The sequence below is a fragment of the Coturnix japonica genome, chromosome 3 (assembly GCF_001577835.2).
Source record: "Coturnix japonica isolate 7356 chromosome 3, Coturnix japonica 2.1, whole genome shotgun sequence".
Classification (NCBI taxonomy): Eukaryota; Metazoa; Chordata; class Aves; order Galliformes; family Phasianidae; genus Coturnix; species Coturnix japonica.
Window position 1 is genome coordinate 32,489,370 of NC_029518.1, and position 23,883 is coordinate 32,513,252.

The 23,883-nt window shown below is 40.0% G+C and overlaps 1 protein-coding gene across 2 annotated transcripts in view; it reads left to right on the forward strand.

The window, feature by feature from the left end:
- The window catches only part of RGS7 (regulator of G protein signaling 7), a 207,693-nt gene extending 193,539 nt beyond the window's left edge, over positions 1 to 14,154 (forward strand). For both annotated transcript variants that reach the window (XM_015857784.2, XM_032443898.1), the window contains exon 17: positions 13,572 to 14,154. In XM_015857784.2, coding sequence (XP_015713270.1) covers positions 13,572 to 13,733 — 162 coding nt within the window. In that variant the 3' untranslated portion in view covers positions 13,734 to 14,154. The remainder of the gene's footprint in view (positions 1 to 13,571) is intronic.
- Positions 14,155 to 23,883: the final 9,729 nt, after the last annotated feature.

The window sequence follows — 23,883 nt, forward strand, 5'->3', positions numbered from 1 at the left end:
TAAAAATACGCAGATTATTTATATCCCTAGGCCCATTTTATTCTAGTTCTTCTTTTGCCTCAGTAGATATGAAGCTTATACTGAATAGCAGTCTTTTCCTATATTTGCACAGAAATTAACACAATGGCTATAAGGTTAAAGTATACATTTAAAGGATTTTAAAGTAGCCAGGTAGCTCTATTGATGTTTCATTTGAGCCTGTGTTTCAAGTGATGCAACTCTACTGTTATCTGTGAGTGAATTTGGCTGAAAAAGAAAATCAAACAAAACCTTCTCTGCAGCAAGTTGATTTTTAAAGCCTTTATTTGAGATCTCTTCGTCCCTCCACTGTCATCTGTCAGTGCTGCCACAGTGGGAATGGAAACTCCTGGTAGGCATGATATATTTTTACATCCCCACTGAGAAAAGACAGTTGTTTTTTTTCCCAAACATTATGAAAATCCGCTTCTGTAAATTAAGATTAACCAAGGGCAAGGCTTATTTGTTCTTACTGTGGCAACCACCAAGCAGACGAAGTATAGCTTTGGTTTCACAGTGGTGTATCCATTAGGAAGTCCAGTGAGGTCTTAATTCTGCTGAGGAAAAATAAGGACCAAGGGAGAAACCCAAAGGGAAGAGGCTGTCCTTATGGGGAGAGTCATCAGTCAGCACCTCCTGAGGTGGCTGGGACCATCCTGATTTTCTTTAAAGGGACTGCTTGACCTGAGAACAGCAGAACAGATGTCAGACCTTGTGTAAGTTGCCATTAAAAGCTTCTCACCGAACCTATGAGATCAAAAAGGGAAGGAAAAGGCCTTAAAGAGGGAAGGGAGAAGGAGCAAAATGCTGAGCTGAAAAAGCCATGGAGACTGGCCAAAAATTAATGAGCTGAAAGTGAGGACAAAAGAAAGAAATGAAAATTAATTGCGGTGACCAGAACGGAACTGATGAGGGAGGAGAACTCATGCACAGAGCAGTTGGGTGCTGGAGAGGCAGCATGCCGCTGGTGAGACGCCAGCACCAGGCAGGGCTGCCAGCAGAAACCATCCAACAGCACCAGCTGCGGCTGCTCCTTCAGACATTTTTCTTCTGAAAGAAAGCTCTTAATACCAAATATATGGAATCGCTTTGTTCAAACTGCACCCTTAATGTTATTTGAAATTGTAAGGCATAAATGCCAGGTAGTCCTCCAACAAATAACAAATAGGAGAGCAAAAAAGAGCTCCAGAAAATAAGAACTACAGGAATGCATTTAGGATATTTACTTATTAAAAATATGAATGAAAGCCAAAGCAAATGACTGAAGTGAGAGAAGGCTGTTTTATTTAAGTAACAGTTGGGAATCGTCAGGGATTTTTTTGTGGCTCTTCCATTTATTTATCTTTATGCCAAGTTATTAACAGCTATTTGAATTTAGACTTTAAAATTACCATATTTTTAATTTCCTTTCTATCTAGAGATATCATGCATAGAACCAGTACCACTGAACTTACTAACTTAAGTACATAAAACATAGAAAATTTGCTAAAGGGAATTTAATAGCTACAGGAACCTTTCTAAAATAAGATTTTAATCCCATGATGTTCAAGGGAGATTGCCAAAAGTTTATTTGAACATGTTCTATGTCCATAATTCATTTAAGTGTGTTGCTGAATAGTTCTGATTTGTCTTTTGATCTGACTAGGCTGAACAGATTAATGCTTTTGCCTCCTTCACGTTAAAGATATTCTGAAGAAGCCCAATAAAATCTTCTTTGTTCCAGTTTATCCCTTTAGTTTTTTATGAGACTGCTACATTGACTATAATAAAATGTCCTCTCCATCATTGCTCAAATGTGGAAATGGCCACTGCAATGCTGCAGCCTCTTTCAGTGTTTCCAAAGGGATAACTCCTTACTGATGTGGGCTGACTCCTTTGCCCTCCTCCAGATTGGAGACATTATGGAGATTTTACAGAGGACAGCACTGGGTGGAGGCTGCAGTGCTCCTGCCATGGCTCCAAGGAGGAGGATTGCTGTTCATGTTGTGCCAGCTGTGTGTCTGCCTATACACACAGTGGCAGAGCTTGCCCCTGTTGCAATAGGTGGTCACCGCTGAACTTTACGAGGCACCGTGATTTACAACTGCTTTGTGGTAATGCATAGGTGTTCCCACTGGTGTGTAGTGCATTATTCCTGGCTCACTGGGGTGTCTTCAGTTTTCCATTGAGTAGCATCCTAATTTTTCAGAATGTACTTCTCTTTTACCAAGGTCACTTTTTTTTTCTTCTTCTTCTTCTTCTTTTTTTTTTTTTTTTCCCTTTTTTCCTTTTAATTTAATCTGTGAAATACTTGTATTCCTTTTTAATTCCTTTTTCCTGCTGGTATTTATTTGTATGAGTGGGAGTGAGGAACACTTATAATGCTAAAGCATGAATGATTGTGACTGTCTTCATCAGCATTTGACATAAGGGATCTGTATATGCAGATTATTAAGAGCAATTGCCATGACAATAGACAATAGAGAACCTCCAAAAATTATTTACAAGGGTAAACATGGATAGTAAATATCAAATAATATTCAGACACAATTGTAAGTGTTACCTTGTAAGTGGCATTTGCACAGTTTTTATTATACATGTTCTCTGCTCACAAAATATATTCTGATGCATTCACCTTGTCTCTCTTTTTTTTTTAAAATTGATTTTGAAATTTCTCATTACGTTTATAGTAGATGTCACCTTTTCAAAACAAATGCTGTTTACCACCCTTGCTATTAACCTTGTGGCTGTTGCTTCTGCTCTGTCACGTGAACGAAGCTTTTCATTATTCATGTAATTTTTCTATCCACCTCTTTACTCCTTTCCACCTTCTTGTTTTGAAAGATGCACAGCAATGGCATTTTTAATATAACTTGTTTTTCCGCCTTTTTATTGAATGCATAATCTGAAGTCTATGACATTTCTTTGAGTTCATCTATTTCTATGTGCTGTTCTTTATATGGCTCATCTGGTCTTTTAGATTCTCTTTCTTCTCTTCCCCTCCCCCCAGATAACACCTTTTTACGAATCTCAGTCTCTTATGGTTCTTTTCCTTCACAGTGACCACAAACAGTCTTTGCACTCTGTTTTATGTTTCTTGGACTTGAAAGAAATTGCAAGAAAATAAGAAGAAAACATTAAAGAAAAGTCTGAGCAGCAACTGGGGCCAGGGCTGATTCACACCATACCTCTGACCATGACCTGATCTTGCAGGACCTTCCTTTCCCATCCTGCTCCCACCAACTATCCACTCTTCCTCGAGCCAGTGCTGCCCATCCCTGCTTTAGAGGATGGCTGTTAGTGATGTTAGTGATGGCACCTTCTTTGATGCAAATGCCCTGCAGATCACTGGGATGATGCTACAGAAACAGTAAAGAAGCTGCAGACCATCTGGCCTTGTCTTCTTTCCCTCCCAATTAAATTTGGCTAACATTAGTAAACAGCATATATAAAATGGCATATATGACAGAAGTAGACAAGATGTGGCCCAAGCAGATAACAGTGTGGGTGGACGAAGGGCCTAGGGTGTTGTCCTTGGGAGGCCTGATGGGCAAGCCCAGATGTGGACCTGAAAGGACGAAGGAGGGAGCTGGATATTTCTTAGCTCAGGTGCACTGGTCAGGTATTGACAAAAGGAAGTCTAGTTGTGTTACTCTGGATGGGGTTAGGAGGCGCAGATGTTGTTCACTGCAGGCATTTCTGATTCAGAGTAATTAAGAGCTTGGATTGCCCTCCAAGCAACAGAGAGTTGGGAGCGTCCACAGGGTGATGTAGAACACTTGGGTCTCTTAACAAGCAGAATGTGGGGGACAGAAAGGTAGCTTAAAGCTGAAGATTAGCAAGCATTTCTAAATACTGATCTGTGCTGATTTGGGAGGAGGTATCAGTGAAACTAATGAACTGGTATATATGTTGTACAGGCAGCTTTCTGAAGGAGGGAAGGTAAGTCTCTAGTTTCATCAATAAATAGCCTTTAAAAAAATGTTCTGGTGTTTTGAAACAGTTGACTATTTAAAACTGTTGAATATACAGTGAAGGTAATTAGATAATGTTTACTTAATGATGAAACTGGTGTCTAGAAAGCCAGTTTTAGGATGCATTTGTAAAAGGACCAATTTAGGTTGGTCCTTTTCTTCTTCTGCCCCACCTGAATCACTTAAATAGCCTTGCAGGATCTCTGTCTAGATCTCCTTTCTTGACTCCCTTCTCCTTTTTTTCCCCTCATCCTTTCTTGTCTCTGTTCCAAAACCCAGACAAGGGACAGTCACTCCAGCTGTGCTCCCACTTGGTGAGTGTGTAGGCAGGAGGAACTTTGATTTGTGTTTATTTTTTTGCCTGTAATGGGAACGCATACTGTCAGACTTTCATTTTGTTCCAAAGAGCTTCTTCACAAGTGCAATTCCTGTCATACAGACTGATATGATCTGTTTATTTTTGTTTTTGTATTCATCTGCTATTGACACTTAGAGATCTTACATGGAGGAAAAATATTTTTATTTATTTATTAAAAAAGAAAGTTCTGGGTTTTTTGATTGTTTGTTTTCCTGATCATTTCTAAAATATCTGTTGGTCAGAGCTGACTGGAACAAATGACAAACTAATTGACCCCTATTATCTACTCTGACCTCAATGCTACATTAAAACCGCGCGTTGTGGTTCCTGTCTACAAGGAGAGTTGAGTATCTGCTGACCTCCCAGTGCCTCTGGTGGCATCTCACGCTGCCTCCTCCTGTCCCAACCTCTCAGCACACTTACAGTGCAATCGGAGATGTGAAACCTGCTGACTTAAAGTGCAATTAAAGTGCAGTCAACTTTTGCTCAGTGGGTACTATCATGCCTGGATCGCTATCACTACCTGGATGCCATTTGTGACTCCTCTTTGGTACAATAAGATGTGTTGGTTTTTTGTTGTTGTTGTTTTGGTTTTTTTAAAAACTTCTGAAAGATGTTTCTGACAACTCCTCTCACTGCTGCCCACCCCACCTCCTATGTGGGGCATGTGCACGTGTCTCCTGGAAGCTTTTGAAGCCTCTTTCCACCAATGACACAGATGGGACAGAGCGCCTTTGATCACTCTGTGTCTTTTCATGAGCCGTAGAAAAGAAAAACAAAGAGTTTGGAGGTTAAGAGACCCAGAGGGACGAATAGAACAAGGAAGGAAGAATGAACAGGACACAGAAATAACCTCTGCAGTAGTGGCACTGGTGCCCATGTTACAGCCACCAACTTCTGCCTCCTGTGAGTGGCTGTGGGTGGCTGCAGTCCCTACTCCATTTGTCCCAGTAATGCTCTGGGGGAAGTGGCAGAGGAGAAGGAGATGCAGGACACACACACTTGCTGGGACAGCTCGACAGAGAGAAATAAAAGGCTGAGGTCAGGCACCAGAGGAGCCTAATATGTGTGTTCTTCAAACCACGCTGAGCCCCCCTGTGTTTTCTTGTCATCTAAACAAAGTTTGCACTGTGTAAAAGAAAAGAAGGAAGAAGAAAAACAGCTATCTTCATGGTGTGGCAAAGACTTACAAAGTTACCACTGTGTCCCTTTCTTAGCCCTGAAAGCACCTGTGCCAGGACGGAGCTCTGTGCCCATCATTGCTGAAGCCCTGTGGTCCTGTGGCTGGCTGCAAGTTCCTACTTGGTCAGAGAAACACTGCCTGCAGCACTCAGCACCCATCCTCAGTACCACACAGCTTCTCATAGCAGCTCTCCCCTGGGCTCTGCAGCACTGTTTATTGGTACTGATGCAGCATCACCAGCACAGTCAGTGTATCAGTGCCCATCTGCCACAGTATGGCCAAGATTTTAATTCTGCTAAGGATAAAGTATAACCAGAGCAGTAGCACTCACTTGGACTTGCGTAATAGTTTAAAATACAAATTTTGTATGTGCACTGGATGGAACGTTTTTGGTATCCATTGCAGTCTGTCATCTAAGAAATCTAAATAGAGCATAAAATCTAAACCAGAGGACGCAGCATCAGTCAAAGCAATTTTCTTTAGCGTAGTAAAGCAAACAGTTTGGTGTTGTAAAAAGGAGGGGGTGTTTGGGTTTTTCTTTTTGGAGGGGGTTGGGGGGGTGAGGGTAGGGGACTGTTTTTTTGTTTGCTTGTTTCATTGACTTTTTTGTCGTTATTTCCTTCCTCCCGTTCCCCAATTGTTCTGAAGCGATCGTTTTCCATTTCTTTCCGTTTCTTTCCTTCTGGTTAAGCCTTGCTGAATACCGCTGCTTACGGAAAGACAGCACAAAAAGCCCCTTTTATTACCGAGCCCTCTCTCGCTACAGCGCTGCCGGCAGAGCCCTGTCTCTCCCCTCCCTGGCCTGGACGGCTGCTGACACCTCGCGGGGGCGCACGGTCCCGCAGGCGGTGGGCGCTCACCGCGCGGTGGCGCCGTAGCGAAGAACGGCGCCCCCACCCGGAGCCGCGGGACAGGAGCGGGGTCTCGGGGAAACCCGTGTGTGCAAATACACGGGGATTCTCGGGCACCCATATCAAGCTGCTTTTGCCCTGTTCCCCACGCCGTCCGTGTGTTGGGATTGCTGAGAAACAGCCTCTGTTACTTCAGCCATCTCTATCTCATGTTTTTTCGCACATAGAATTGAAGCTTAACCCCGGGGGCTGCGTGGGATCAACAGGCTGTACACCCTGGTGTCCTCTGAACTGTTTTTGAGGGAGGCTTATCTATGGAGAATCATGTAGTGGGAATATAGTCTTCCCCTCTGAAACTTACAGGATGGAAGGAATGGCTTTGTTCCACCCCAGCCCTTGTAACAGTGTGTTAACTTTCATTACATGATGCTGAATGAAAAAATATATTAAGTACTTACATGTATTATATACAATATATATTATATAATATATATTATATAATATATAATATATAATATATAATATATAATATATAATGTATAATATATAATGTATAATGTATAATATATAATATAATGTATAATATATAATGTATAAGATATATAATATATAATATATTATATATATAATGTCTGGACCAGATGCAATGTAAAGCAATTGTCCCAGCTTTAGAGAATGGAGAGAAGTTTATCTTTGCTTGGATATACAGCACTCCCCTTTGGGATGGTGTCATTTAGTAATTCCTGCCACATGTTGTTATGAGTAGGACGTTTTTGTTTCCATACTGTGTTTCCCTCAAGTCCTGCTGGATAATATTTCAGATGGTCACGGTCAGAAAGAGCGTGTGACAACTTCCAGATGTGCAAATAATCAAAGCGATCTGCAGATCTGAGGGAACACACCAACAAACAAATGAAGGATAACTCGAAGGGCTGCACTCGAAGTGGGGGGTCACGTTCTGAGGTGGGACAGCAGGCAGGACATTCCCAGAGTGCCTGGAGACATCACTCCTGTCTGAATCATTTGGTAAAACTGAGGGTCTGGTGATGCAGCTGGGCAGGCAGAGGAACCAAAAACAAGAGGTCTGGTTGTGGATTTCACATAGCTTTGAGTGGTGCTGGATTCCCAAGGAGCGGGAGGGCTGATGGTTGAGCTGGTGAGTGAGTGTTGCCGTGTGGTGCTGCATGTACAGAGCAGCAGGATACAGGCTGCATGTGGCTTACCGCTACAGCACGGGCAGCGCAGCTCTGTCCTCAGCCACAGTAGGAACAGATCTCCCACCCCACATTGTCCTACAGCAAGTGTGCTGGTGCCTTAGTGTACATGAGCACAGGAGTGCTTGCTGCAGACAGCGCATTCTTTGAAACAGATGTGCTCTACTGCTGCCTGCTGTGTGTGCGACTGGCACTGCGCTGCTGGAAAACTGGTCTTCAAAGCATCCTGTGAGGAGCATTATGGATCAAGTGTTAGTAGTAGTATTGCTGCTATCATTGCTACTGCTGCTCCTAGTAATGGGCATGGTTTAGTTATAGTTTCGGAAGGTCAGCTTGATGCTTAAGCTTGATTACCCTGAAGCCTTTTCCCATCTAGATGATGCAATGACCCTACCACTAATACTACTATTACTAGTCATTTGTGCTGGCTCAAGACCTGTCAGCTGATGATGGAGGAAGGAAGATCTGATAGCTTTCAGGGAAATGCTGGATTTTTGGAAGCTGCTGTGATCCCTGCAGGCCATTTAGTGACAGAGCTGATGTTTTTGAAGCATTACAATGTGGGAGACAGCTACCAAATACTCTTTTTCCTTACTAGCAAGGCTTTAAATAACTTTTTGTGCAATCCTATACAATCTTTTACCACTTGGGTGCTATTGATGAAAGCAAACTGAGATGCATGCTAGGAAAAGAAATAATTTTGTGACAGTTTGTCTCTCATCAGAGGTGGCTTTAGTCAGTCAGGCTCTCCTTACTGCATTCTCCAGGGATTTGGAGAACTGGCAAGATTGTTCTTTGACTTTGTACTAAGAATCATGTTGTACCTACATAGAAATTGGAAAGAGCAATATCCTTCATACCTGGGACATCAAATCATGGTGCCCATGTGCATAAAGCCGAAGCCCACGCAAGATAACTGTGTTGGAAGTGGTGTGGTGGCCTTGGAGGCAGTATTCCACAACAGAAGTAAGCAGTCTACAATGCTTCCATGGACATGGACCCAAAGGTGAGGAGGTGCTGCAGCTTACAAGAACAATGGTATCCTGATGCACTGAAAGAAGGTGTTGGCCATGACCTGAGCTATGCAGAAGATATTTATGGTGATGGATCATCTCTGTCCCGATTCGTGGCTGTAAGACTAGGGTGAAAATGCCTTTTCATGTGAAGTTTGGCAGCCTACGTTCATCTAGTTGGAATATCAACAGCATGTGCATCCATCATTTATAATGTGGTTGTAAAGACTACCAGGTCCTTTCCCACATCCAAAGAGAAAGCTGTAATTTCCTAAGTGTGACAAAATAAAAATGTGAATGGAAACCATTTACTGCACTGGAAGCTGAATCGGAAACATGATAAGGAGATTAAAGTCTTACCAACCAGAAAAGCATGAGAGAAAAAAAGCAAGCAGCTTCTATCTACTACCGGCCTGTTGATCAGCTACCTATTTCTACACTATCTGCCTATTTTTAAGTTTTTACTGAAGAAAAACTTTTTTTTCTTTTTAAAAAACAAACAATCAAAAACAAAGGAAGAAAGATCCAGAGTTTCTTTGCCATTGTGACAAGCATCAGCATTCACTGAGCACAAACACATAGGTCTGTAAGACTCACTGGATCATTAAGTGTCATTTGTGCAAAGGTACTTTCCCAGCAAGTTGGTTGTTCCATCCCCAGGCTTGGTGTGGTTTAGATCATGTGTTTGCTCACTAGTCAAGTTTCCATATTTCAGAAAGAATTGCACTTTGTTCTTCAGAAGATGTGTCAGTCTTTGTTACGGATTAATAAGACAAAATATGCCTTTCATGTTTACTCTTCCAACAAGAGCTCATTTTTGAAGTATTTGCTAGCCATAGAATTGCAGCCATATTTCTTAACGTGTTGGGATTTTTTTTCTTACTAAAACTCAGACTCTGTCCTTTCTTAGTGTAAGGCTTCCTGACTAGTGTTTGTCATGTCATTGTCATCATTAATATATATATTTTTACACTCACAAAATCCATTGCACTACTAAAATCATTTTGTTGGGGTAGAAAGAGCACATTAAAATATTCTCACAGTGGGAAGATCCCAAGTATAACTTGCATAACAAAGACTTCCCAGTCATTTCCAAACTAACTGTAATTTACAACAAAAAGATAAATCTTTCCTGTTAGTACTACCTAGATGTGATATTCCCAACATTTCACAGTCTTTCTCTTAAGTTTTGCAGCTGTTTTAATTTCCCGGCCTTAATAAGCCCACCCTGTGATTCCAGCACCCACTCAGAAAAATTAACGCAAAAAAAAAAAAAAAAACAAAAAAAAAGACAAACAACAACTACTACTTGCTTTCCCATTTTTATTTTACTCATTTGCAGTCTTCTCTTTACCTTGCAAACTTCTACCTTCCTTCTCCCTCCTATTTATTCAGAGTCTCTAGCCTCTCTCGTGTATTTTAATAACCATCATTCTCATCTGCTGACTTCACTTCTCGGCCAAACCCTAGTAAAGTCAACAGAAAGGCTTTCCCTGGAATTCTAGATGTGTTTTGTCTTTCTGTTTTGTTTTTGTTTCTTTCTTTCCTTTCCTTATTCCTATTGCTGCCTGGCTGGCTGATTTAAAAAAATATTTTCAGTACAGCTTGTCCTCAGTTGACTAAACTGGTAAATAATGGATAAATATAGTTTTGATTGAGAACAGCTTTCTGGCAAAGATGGAGTACAGCACTAAAGAAGAATTTTTCGCACCTTTAGTCATAAGATCTGGATATTTAAATTAAAACCAATTACTTAACCTGCCTGTAGAGCACACAAAAATCATAGATGTCCTTGTACTGTACTTTGTGCTGCCTACGCTACACTGGCTGCAACAGCCAGGTGGTAATTTTATTCTGTAAAATAGAAATTGCCTGGGTTTATTTCTTTACTCATATTAAAAGCAGCGGAATTCGAATTTAGATATTTAACCAAAGGCCTGGCCTTCTTTTTCCCAGTGATTTATTTATTTATTTATTTATTTCCACCATCTGGAAAGGAAATGTTTTTCCTATCATAACCTCCCGGCTTCAACACATAATAATCATATTATGAATTCTTCAGTGTCTTCAGTCTACCTACCTCTGTAACTCAGTCCTGCTGTGATGGTACTGTTTTCATTGTAAGACGTGCTTACTTGACCCACTAAAGGGACGCTGTTGTGTTTGTTAAGGTGAAACTTCACATTTTGCCTAAGAACCATTCAGAAGACTTATATATATATATATGGTGTGACTGTTCACACAAAGGTTCTAGGAATACATAGCAGAAGTAAAAATCTATCTCACAACAGTAATATGAATGTAAGTCATTGTATTTTGAATTTTTATGCAATAAATTATAGCAATAGTTCACATAACCCAGCTATTATCTCAGATTGTCTCTCTGCAGAATCACAAAAACAATCTGAGTCATCCTGACCTGATTCATGTTCAGTTCCTGTTTTGGAAGGCTTCCCTCACCATCATACGGGCTGGTAACATTTTTCCTGTGAAGGATAGATTCTGTGCAACAGCTCCTCAGTCTATGGCAGAATCTGCAGCATGAATCATGGAAAATATGTATCCCTGGTTATTTGTAGCTGGTTATTTCTGCAGAAATTCTTGTGTCAGAGGAGACATGAGATTTTTTTTCTATGTGATGCATGTGGCTTTTGGCAGCTTGATGAGAATTGTTCGATGGAGACCCATCTGACACGTCAAGAGACACCCAGCATATGAAAAAGGAAAAAAAGAGAGATGATGCATAGGGTAAACCATAGAAGTTTATCACAGAATGATTTGGATTGGATGGAACCTTAAAGATCACTCAGTTCCAGCCCCCTTCTGTGGGCAGGGCTGCCCCCCACCATCTTAGGCTGCCCAGGGCCCCATCCAACCTGGCCTTGAGCACCTCCAAAGATGGGGAACCTCAGCATCTCTGGGCAGCTGGGCCAGTGCCTCACCATCCTCTGAGTAAACAATTTCCTCTTAACATCTGACCTAATTATCACCTCTTTTAGTTTAAAGCCATTCCCCCATGTCCTGTCACTGTCAAATCATGCAGAAAGTTGATTCCCCTCCTCCTTGAGAGCTTTCTTCAAGTACTGGATGTACACAGTATGGTCTCCCTGGAAACTTCTCTTTCTTTAAGCTAAACAAGCCCAACTCCCTCAACCTTTCTTTACAGGAGAGGTACTCCAGCCCTCTAATCATCTTTGTTGACCTCTTCTGGACCCACTCCAACAGCTCTGCATTCCTCCTGTGCAGGGAGCTCCTAGTTTGGATGCAGTACTCCAGATGGGGCCTCATGAGGGCAGAGTAGAGGGGGACAATCACCTCCCTGTTCCTGCTGGCCATCCCTATTTTGATGCAGCCCAAGATACTGTTGGCCAGCCTGGAAATACTCAGTATAAACCATTTTCAGACAGAAAAAAATCTACCTTCGTGAGAAAAACAAGGCACCAGTGCATTGTTTCCACTGTTCTCCCAAGGTCCTCTTCATGTTCTGTCACTTAGTTCTCATGAAACTGTTATTTATCTTTGTTGTGGCTTTAACTCTATTTATGTATAATCTATTATTTCAGATAGTACATGGAGTATATATTATTTCAGTTAGTAAATGAAGCTGACTAATTAATAAATGACTTTGTCACTCTCGGCTGAAAATCACAACAGAAATAGAAAAAGCAGTTTTTGTTTGCCAAGCTTCCTTGCATCACTAGAGAGAGATGTCTGTGAAAATGCAGTGCAGTTAACTCTGTGCAATATCTTAGACATTAAGTGAATAATAACTTGTGACTTCAGGGAAATGAAGCTACACAAGCTACACACACTAATGGTGTTACAAATGTTTCTGCAGTGAAACACTTCAGCAGGAAGCAACTTTATGTCTGATAGTGTCCTGCAAAAATATGGTGCTATTTTACTACTAATAATTACTAGGGACCAGCAAGAGAATAAAGCCATCGCTTAAAACATTGTCAAACATTACAAAGGTTAGGGTTATCATACATGGAAGATTAAAGGATCTGAAGCAGAGAAAATGTGAAGCACTTGGTCATTTGATGGCAGCTGAATGAACAGTAGTCATTTCTACTGCTGATAAAGATGAGATTAAACAACGAGGAACATAGAATATAGGCTGTGCCTGCTGACAGGAGCACTCTTCACGAGAACTTTAAACAGGATGTGTAGTCTCGTGTCCACATAAACAGCCAAACACAAACTCAAAGGAGAAAAGCTGGTCCAAAACTGCTGTGATTCCTGGGGATATGAATTTTGACAGGGAAATCTTGTTCTTTGATACATGTGTTGAGCTCTGAAGCATCCCATTTGCTTGAGGCACTCCTAAAGTCCTCCTGAAAGACAACAGCACTTAGAGCAACTAAATGACTGGAAAACACCTTCTAGTAGAAGCTTTGGGTACCCAGTCCTCTGAGCTTAAAGGTTAGAGAGTGACCAGTCATGGACGGTAAGTCTTTACTTCAGGACTAATGGTCTTCCCATCTAGCAAATAAAGATATAAAAAGGATCTGGTGGAAAGAGTTGGACAGTTTTACAGGAGGAAGCAGCTACACCAGTGATATTTGCATCTACTGGCATGGACAGCAATAGGATATTGTGGCTTTTCTTTCATTCATAATTTTTAAATCGAGAATAGATGTTGTTGTTGCTTTTTTAATCTAAAAGACATACTCAAGTTTAAATTGGATCTCATTCAAGGATGTTCTGTGTTCTAAGTTATGCGATTATGTGACCACATAGTGACTCCTAGTTTTGTAATCTGAAAATCTTTTCTCTGACAAATAAGGCTGGAGGATCTGTTACTCTGGTCGAGACTTTGCATTCAGTGCTCATTGTGTTTATTGGGGTCAGCATTTACCTGTGTTCCTTCCTCTGACCCAGTGTAGTGCTGACTGGTGACCGCTGCAGAGCTGCACTAGGCAGAGCTCTCCTGCCTAGGTCAAGGATGCTCCTTTTTCACTTATTTCTCTCCTCCCAGGCTGGAACCCCACATTCATTTTTCCGAGGAGCCAGGAACCACCTTGAACATGGGAACTTCTGTAGCGCTTTGAGAGTAACCATTCATAAAGACCTTACAGCTCTGAACTACAGCACGCACAAAGAACACTTTTTTTCTAGTGACTACAAAATGCTTCCATAAGCTCTGCTTAACTGAAAGCTCTGTTAGCACTGAGCAATAGTGGAGCTTTCTATGTTAGCCACTCAGGATTTGAGTAGGAGATAACTGTCATTATGTGTTCTCCTCAGAACCACCTGCACTATTTCAGAAGAAAATCAAGCTCCAATCAAGCTGCTCGGAGATTATGAAATACTCAGATGTAGAACACCCGGCTTCCCTGGTGTAGCCATGGGGGTGCAGTGCAAAATACTGCTAGGCAGGTATTATTCTCAAGCACTGTGCTGGCTGGTTATATGAATACAGAAAGTTCACAGAAAAGCCTGCTCTTGTGAACTTTCAGCCAGCATTTTCAGACTAAGCCATAGGTTATTCATATAATAAATGAATGCATATCTGTCAGAATGTTAAATAAAGATAATATATAAGAAGCATGAAAAATTCATTTTCCTCTGCAGTAAAAATATGTTTCTTCTATGGAATATAGGTCAGTAGCAATAGTTTAAAACTTTTGAAGTTCTGATGTTCAGAAAACGGTATTTTGACAGAATTATACTAAATTATACTATGGGTCTTGGAATGGAAAACACTGGATCAGATGAAACAAAAATCTGATGAAGTAATGACTCAACTGTCTTTAACTAATATATGAACCATTTAAACATGACATTGGTACCAAAAGGTAAAGAGAACCATGCAAAATGATCCAGCAAAATCTATTTTTTATAAATAATCTTTGTCCCCAAGAAAGCCAGATGAAACTGTCTTGATGTTAACAGCTACAGCAGAAGGTGTTTTGGGAACGCTGTGAGCTGACACAACCTGGAGGTAAAGAACAAAAGCTACAGATCCATTTTCCACAGGCACAGTTTGATGTGTAAAGTCTCCCATCCTCATACCTGATTGCTGTGAAACGAGGTGAGGAGCTCTGCTCACTGAGGGTCTAACTGATCTGTGAACAGGAAGAGAATTCCAACCAGAAGGACTGTGGTGAGCAAGTGAACTACTGATGTCTTTCTTTTCCAAAACAATCACTGGAGTGTTGTCTTTAAAAGCTTTCCTTGCAGTCTTCACAAAATAAAGGGCAAGGAAAAGGAAACTGTAAGGATATGCATGGGCAACTCACATGCATCTTGAAGTCTGAGCAAATAATACTATTGGTTTTAAAAGGTCAGATCAGCTGTTTCTGGTTTCAGTATTGGGAGTATGCTCAACCTGAAAAGGTAAACGTTTATCTGGCCATAGTTGCCATATCACCTAAAGCATCTTGCTCTCTGTGTGTGTTCTCTCTCTCCCTTAAAGCATCAAGCAAGGAAACATGAATTTTGCCAAGCAAATAGCATGAATTTGCATCTACATTATCAGAATACCAGTGATTTTTATTTCCTGGATGGTCCCAATAGACTTGAACATGACCTCCAGTTCCAGGCCTACATTTACAGTCTTGTGAGCGCAAATGACTCCAGTCTGGTAAGATGAGTTGAAAATATTTCCTCTCCATGTAGTAGTAGTGTACCAGTTGCCACTCCAATAAACCAGTGAAGTTTTCAGATATAGTATTTCCACACATCTGCATTTCATATTTTTTAATTATTACCAGTTGACTTTACACTTTACATCACACTAAATGTCTACATTAACCATTGATATTTGAGCTCAGTGGACGGGAAAGTGAGAAGAGGGAAGAGAGTAAAATATGTTCTAGGTGTATTGGTAGCATTATAAGGTTGGGTCCCAGAGTCTGAATCTGAGGAGTTTTTGACTTGCAGTGGTGATTGCACATCAGCGTTGGAGCTACTGATGCAGTTCTGAGGATTGGAATCCATTCTCTGCTGCTGACAGCAACTGCACCTTCAGCAAGAGCTCTGACACAAACCTGCTCAATTAACTTGCTTAATTCTTTTCACCCAAGTGCATACAAAACACTTATTTAAAGTCTATCTGTTTAATTCTAAAATAATGCAAAGGTGCAAGTGCTTCTTGCTGCCAGAAGACTCCAGGAGGCCTGCATTTTGGAAACAGGTAGGTGATGGAGGAAATGGACTGGCAAAGGTGCAAAGGAGCATACCTCAGAGCAAGAAGTTACTGCATATCTCTGGTTTGTTTATTACAAAAAAGAACTTCTAGTGACAATAAATGCTGCTTTACTACTGTTGTTAATATCAGACAAGCAAATGCCAGAACTGGCTTCAAACCAAAGATTTCACTCTGTAGGACTGTTTATTAGAATAGCAGAAGGCTAAGGCAGCTGATGGAAAACATTTCTATCAAGAATTTGGTGTGACAGACAATCCATTCCTGTGCGGCCATTTGCTACAGACATCTTCTTCACATTCCTATGCAGAATTTTCAAACAATGAAAGGAAGTGGTCAATGCACTCAAATTTGATAGAACGATGCTGACATTGAGTTTTGCGGTCACAGTCATGTGTCAAGAGATTATTTGTGCTGGCATGGTGATCTCAATACAAGAACACATACTTGATACTTCAGTCTCAAAAACTTAGTAAGAAGGAGGCCAGCAAACTATTATTTTCTCTAAGCACCGGTACCTTTTAGATATAATATCATAGTAACAGCAGTCAAAGTTGTGCTAACAGCAGCCAGCAAGGGTTGAAATCTTGGCCCTGTTGAAACCTTCCATAAAAACTTCACTGAGAAGTAAAATTGATTTTCATGCAAAAATAAAACAGAGTTTTATGTAACAGTTAATTTTTCTGCTTTTCACTCCTCTAACTTCGTTTCTAATTCTCTGAAACAGTACACCTAGCAGTACTATGTTTAAGTGCAAATGGTAGCAGATACACTGCTAACCAAGTATCAGAATGATGATGCAGATCTGATACTGTAATGAAAATGTGAAACCACAGCTTGAACCAGTGATTGAACACCTGTTAGGAAAACAAAGCCAACCCAGAAGAACTCAGGTGTATGCAGTTTACCTGAGTGACCAGAAGGGGTGAAGCCAGGATCCACCCCTTCCCAGACCTTATTTGAGGGTTGGCAGTGGAGGCAAGGCTATTTTGCTGGAAATTTGTGTGTACCTAAGGTCTTTCAAAGGTAAGCAGCTTCTTTCCTCTGTTTTTGTGTTTACAGCTGTTGCATTTGAGCATATACTTGCTTGCTGTAGCCTAGGACTTTGTTACTCTGCTGTTGTTGCTGCGTTTTCCATTGCATTATAGATGCCAACTGAATTCCTTTTGGTAGACATTGGGATTTTATTCATATTCTGAAAAGTGTGGTGAATCTGATTCTGAAGTCTCAGTCTGCAGCTTCAGGCAGTCAGGGAGCCTTTGGACAGAAAGTTTTCTCTGTAATCATCTGTAATCAAAGGGATATTTCTTATTAATTTTCTGAACTTTGAAAGTTAGGTCTATAAAATAAGTACCTGTAACACCAAATATCTGAACTGTGAAAAACAGAATGTGTCAGGTCCTTGAACTCTGAGAGCCACGAGATTTCTGAGCAATTGTTTCTAAAACATCACCCTAAGGAAATAAAATTAGCTGAACTCAAAACCATGCCTCATCACTTGGTGAACGGAGAAGTAAAGAGTCAAGAATGCTAAGAGACAATAATCCCACTTAACACATACAGACTTCTTGCTTATTTCTATTTAGAAACGGAGTTTATTTATTCATGATGTCAATCTCTTAGCCGCTTCTTGATGTGTTGAAAAGGATGGGAAAAGTCAAAAACGGCAGATGGCAGCACTAGGCTGCTTTATCCATGCTGCTGATGAAAACCCTGATTAAGCTATAAACCTAGCAGAGCAAAAGTTTCCCAGAGTTTGTGTGCTTCCAGATCTCCTTTCTCCTCTTCTTTTGGATTGATTCTCTTTCCTTCTGTGTTTTTTTTCTTCTTTTCTATAATTTTTTTTATTTTTATTTTTTCCTATTCACTATTTTAGAGAAGCGCAGCAGAGGAAGCAAACTGCTGTCAGGTCATCCTGTATTGATTTAGTAGAAGATAGTAAGACCTGATGTGACCTGCTGAAAAGATGACATGAGGTTATGGCCTAGCCTACCAGCACTTCACATCATATTAAACACTCCACAGGGGCAACATCTGGAGGGTTAAACAACTGCTGGGTAATGCGGTTTTAAATACCACTTCATCAAAGTAATAGACTCCACAGGACCCTCTTGGGATCTGTAAACTGATGTGTTCCAGGCTTTGTGTGCTGAAGCCCTTTTGTGTAACGCATTAAGGAGAGTCTGATAGCTCTGACTATTGCGTCGAGATATAACTGATGTTTGCAAATTCATCTACTGCCTTGCTATGCCTGTGATCAGATGCTTGCCTTTAATGTTTTTCACTTCTATTTTTTGCTCAGAACTTGATGGGTTGTTTAGCCAAAACTTCTGTGAACCAGAGAGTTTTTAGAACAGGAGATTTACTCTTGAGTCTGTTATAGCAGGAGGATCAGATCCCATGCTCTCTGTATTTCAGTGTAGTTACAGAGAACAGAGCAAATCTTTTGTGCTTCATTCCTAAGCAGCCAAGCTTCCAGCCTTAGTATCAAGCTGGTTCCTCAGGTCTTTACCAGACCCAGTTACTCTTCTGCATTGCACAAGAACATTCTAATCATAGCTCCAGCTGTAAGAATCATGAAGAAAATGCTGTCTTCAGTTTGGTGGATCATGGAGATTGGTATTGCCATTTTGATACAGATTGATGTATCTGACAGTTCACCAAATGGTGTCAATTTCTGAGAGAACTCCTTTTGCTGTTCTGGCACTGTAATGCAACAATTAAGAAAAGTGACATCAAAAGCTAATTACTTTACTTCCATCAGATAATTAATTGCAATAAGTAAGGCCAAGATATTGTTGTTTCTTAATGCAGCTTTCACTTTCTGAACAGTAATCCAGCAAATAGTACCTTTCATCTGGATAGGGAGAACTTGATAATAATAATCACCAAATGATCTTTGTCATTACCAGAAATATGTGGAAGGACACATGGCAACAGCTTTCCAGTGAGAAACATTTAGGGTAAGGTTTGCAGCTGGAATGAGCTAGTGGTGTTCAGCTGAGGCCGATGGAAAGATTTCTAGTTGTTCCAAGTAAATATCTGGCCCTCGCTGCTTTCTTTGCTTGTGGAATTTTCTTTCTACTTTGCTGTACTCATTTCAGATCAAAGAGCACTGGAGAACTTGCTAATTACCTATCACAGTTTCAGTTCAGCAATATCTCTGGGTAATTTTTTTGTGTGATACATTTCCAAGATTGGTGATGACAAAGTCACGCTGCAGAATGAGGAGGTCTGAAGGTGACTTTAAACCACTACTGCACTATTGCTGGGTACTTGGGATTTATGAAAGGTTATGGAGAGCCCAGAGAAATAAGTCATTGTATCTCCGTCTCTGCATATCCTTGAAAAACAACAATCTCCAGCTACCTTTGTGTTAGAGGAAGCATTGACCTGAATTATTCCTAAGCATGTCCTGCTGCCCCACATGGCATCACCACACTATTCCTGCCCAAAAGTTTTTGTATAGGGCAGTAGTATTCATGGCCGATCACATTAGGTAAGCTAGAATTTCTATGGACATTATGAAGTTTATGAATGCTTATATATGAAAGATGTTCTACCCTCACTAAACCAATTTGTGTCCTATGCTTTGGAAATACAACTTATTAAGGCTGCGGACAAATTAGCTACTGAAATTTACTTACTGGAGTTATTTTCTATCCCTTGTTACTGCTGAGGAGACCATGGCTGCCCTCCATCTGTGTGTAGATCTTCATAAGAAAATGGGGAGCAGTAGAGAAACAGCATGGATTCTCCAAAGAATGCATTAGTTTATTTATTTATTTCAAATGTCTTTCATGTCTCGGCTTTGTGCATCTTTTCCAAGAAGCAAATGCTTCACAGATGGAAAGAAGCAATTTTCAGTTGTAAAATTCTAAACAGTTCAGGTGAAATGAAAAACAGAACTTCCTGGAGACAAGCCAACTCTTTTTCCAGCCTCACTTTGATTGTGAAAATATTCACCCACCTTCAGAATTTATAGCATGAGAAATGCCCTGCCCGGATTCTAATCTGTGTCAAAGGTATCCATTCTGTGTAGATTAGAAAGGAAGGCTCCTATTTCCACACAGACACTACACATCTGCTCTGGTTTTCTGCAGGGTAGATCCACAGTGACCCTACTGAAAAAAAATTACATAAATGAAGCTTGTACTGGTACAGCTCCTTTTCTGAAGGGATGTCTGCTGTGTTATCAGGCAAAGACACTAATTTGTCTTCCAATAATTTGTTTTTTGTCAATTCATAAAGCTAGGTAGTGAAGACAGGGAAAAAAAATCATAGGTGATTTGTGAGAAAGAGTAATGAGCTTATTTTTATATACCTCCTGCTGATAAAGCCTTTCAGGATTTATTGCACATCAAATTAGCAGGAGCACTTATAATTACCCTGAGAACTTTCAGGTATCAAACGCTGTCTATGAGGCTCTTAAATCACCCACTTGCTCCCCACAGGGAGCTGAACTCATCATCCAGGGTGTCTGGTTTGGAATCAGACACCTATAGACACATACCTATATATCTGTGTCCTGCTGTGTGTGGACTGAATCCTAGCAGTGGCCAAAATAGTATTTCCTCATACTCAAACTAGAAAACAAGCATGAGGGAACCAGAATTTTTCTGAGCAATAGGGAATTTTGTCTCACTTCGCTATTAAGTCATTCCGGGCATTCAGGATCACAAATTGAGTGAAGTGTGGAAGAAGGCACGTAATTATTAGCTGCTGCAGTGTCTCCAGGAATGCAGGTTTTGAACACGTGAATGAATGTAAAATGCTCGGTCACTTGCTCACTTTGGATGTTGCAATGATTTTACGACACTTATTTGACAGGCATGTCGTTTGGGATGTGCGGGAAGAAAGAAAAGCACTCAGTAATGGGTGCCAAATCAGGATCTAAGTGCATAACCCGAAGTAATTTCCTATAAAGACTAGCACATTCTCTGAAAAATGTTGAGTAGGGCAGGAAATGTCTGGTTAGTTGTGTAACTGTTTGCGAGATATACAAACTCATCAGGCTCTGACTCCTAAATCTTATGACAATAATGCATTTCTTCCAGACTTGTTCAATTGCATATCTGATACACATACTGCTCAGCCAAAATGACTTGTTAGTGATTTATTTTGAATATCCAGCCTTTACCATATGACATCACCTCCTTAACTTGATGAACAAAAGGTTTAGACTGAATTCTTCCCATTAAAAATAATGGGGCAATGGTTTCTTCATGCCAATATTTACTGATATCAAAGCAAAATATTTTCTTGGTTATTTGTCTTAATTTGGCCCAAACAGTACACAAAGCACAGTGTACAAAAACAATATGTTCTTTCTTCTAAACCAGATCATCACTTACTAATTAGTATATGATTTGAATGAAAACAGAACGTGATTCAATGATGATTATCTCAATATATTTGGAGTTTTTTGTTATTCTGGATGATAGAGAGGTCATATAAGATACATTCCTACAGTTTCCTTCTTCCAATCCCTTCCTTTCAAAAGGATAGCGCTTTAAGTATCTACTTAACAAAATAGGGCAGAATGAGACCCAGATCCTATCTCTAGGGAACAATTATGTTATTTCATACATGTATATGTATATTATTATACACATGTATGTGTACATACATATAAACAATTTTCCAGGCTTAATTAAAGCTTGCATGTTCTAATGGTATTTGCACAGACCATATAATGTATCCAAATCCAACATGAAGTCCAAACATGTATCACAAAAACCAAACAGAACTGATATGACCAGTACTGATCTTTGCTTCTGAATCTTGATTTGGGTAAAGGCAGAGATGGTTTCTGTCTTGTTAGGAAGCTCACATGGAAACTGTAGGGTTACAAACTCAGGTAAAGCATCAGGGGGAATAAAAAAGAAAATAATAATATAAAGCATGTAGAATTTTTACAGAACTACTCTGTTTACAACATACAAAACAAGATTTGATCCAAGATTTTTGACTGAGGAGTCTAGGTCACAAGCTTGACTCTAGATGAATCTGTCTCTATACTTCTACTGCCTGGAAAATCTTTAGCAGAAGCTAAGAATGCCATTTTCTCAAACCCCGCTAACATCACACCCCTTGTTTACATGTTTGCAGTGGACTTTTACTTCCATCTGCATCAGACACGGTCTCCTCCTGCCTTTCTCATGCTTCCTGCACGGGGCTTCGTTACCCAGGACAGTGTGGCCTAATGAGAAACACATTGCCAGCAGTGAACACATCAAAGCCAATTCATTGACTTCTTTTGCGCTTCACTAACTACAAACATGCCCAAACAATGCCAAGCACATCAAACGCAGACTTTTAGTCGTAGTGCACGCTTTGCTGCTTCTTAGTGAATGTAGCAAAGAGAATTTGTTTGATTACCGCTAGATGGAGCAAAGCCAAAACTGGAGATTTAATAGCCTTACAATGGAAATGCATCCATTTCCTATATTAATTTTTTATCAAAACATTTTGATTAAAATTTGAAGCTGTTTTTCACTTGGTTAAGCTGAAAACCAGGCCTGTCTGCCTCCAGATGAACTGGAAGAATCTTGTTCAGTTCGTAACTAGGTTTCACTCAGTAGGTTTGTGGCACATGGACTTGCCAGTTTGTATGCTGAAGAACTAAAGACAAATTCTCATGAGACTGCTTACCTTGTTTGTCTCCCAGCATCCGTTTCAGATGAGTAAGTAAGAAGTCTAAACCATGGGGAGAGTCTCTATGCTGTAACCACATGGGTACATAAAAGCCTTCTTTAGGCACAAGGCAGATCACTTATACTTGATGGTGCCAACATCCTTGAAAGATTTTATTGGCAGTCTGTCTTTCCTCTTCTTCTTTTGCTCTGTTAACATGCCTCTCACACTTTCCCTTTCAGACATTTGATCTCCTATCTACTGTCCAACTAATTAAATACCAATAATATGTGGGGAAATTGCTAAATATTTCATCTTAAAGTAGTTCAAATGATCACTTGTACCATTTTCACAGCATGGGCGATATTTCCAGCTGTTTAACATTGCCCTAGTTTGGTTTCCAACTTGGGAGTTTTTACTATTGCCTGAAAAGGCATCTAATAAGATAACAGCCACAGCTTCTGAATGAGTGTTTTGAAAAACACAGTGCAGTTTGAATGGTAGGTATATAAACATGAAGTTTGCTGCTCTGTTGTTTTTGTAACTGCTACAGTTCTGTGTATGAAGCCCTTAAAATCCCTGAAAGCCCAAAGTTGCTTTATGATCCATACTGATCAGTTCACTGACCTGTTACAATTGCAATTCTGAAAATCCTTATCTACCTGAATTGCTTATGGAAGCAATTCATTCATACTCTTCCCTCAATCTGAATTAAAGTTCATTTTTACCATTATTTCTTCTGCAGTAGGAAGCATTTCTACTTCACAATCTTGGAAGATCTTCTTAACCAAATGAATGTCTTGAAGTTCTCTGCTACCACTAGTACTCTCCCAGATGAGGCTGTTTTAATATTTTTGTTTTTTTTTTTTTCCACCAACTGAGACTTCTTTTTACTGTGCTTAGTGATGAAATGATTTAAGGCAATAGCTGGTCAGAAGTCCAAATACATCTCATCAAGAACTTTTTAAAGTAAAATGTTGTTGAGGAATGTTTCTGCTTGAAGAACAATCTTGTATTTTCTCCAGGAAGTTTTAAACAGATTTAGGAGGAAATAAAAACTTTGAAACAAAATACGTAAAGGAACATTTTAAACATCTTTTTTTTTTTTTTCATTTTTGTTTTGAATGAAAGCAATGAAATTGCCATTTATAGCAAAGCAAGAAATGATAAATTTACATTATACCAATTGATCTTTTGATTCAAAACATCATTTCACTGGGGATTTTAAAAATGATTAGTGGAAATTACAGTGCTCCTGGACTGCAAGAAGCATTGCAGCCTCAGTGTAGACTACATCAATTTGAAATCAAAACAATATTTTTACATGCGAGAGTATTTCAACCTCTTCTACGCAGTTCTTCGTGCCAAATGCTTGGCTCTCCATGTTGTGTCTACACAGTTGAAGGATATCGAGATTTAATGATCAGAGATAACTCATGAAGTCTTGATTGTGCAAGCAAACCTGAGTTTTGCCTCCCATGGGTGAGAGCCAGGCCATTCCTGT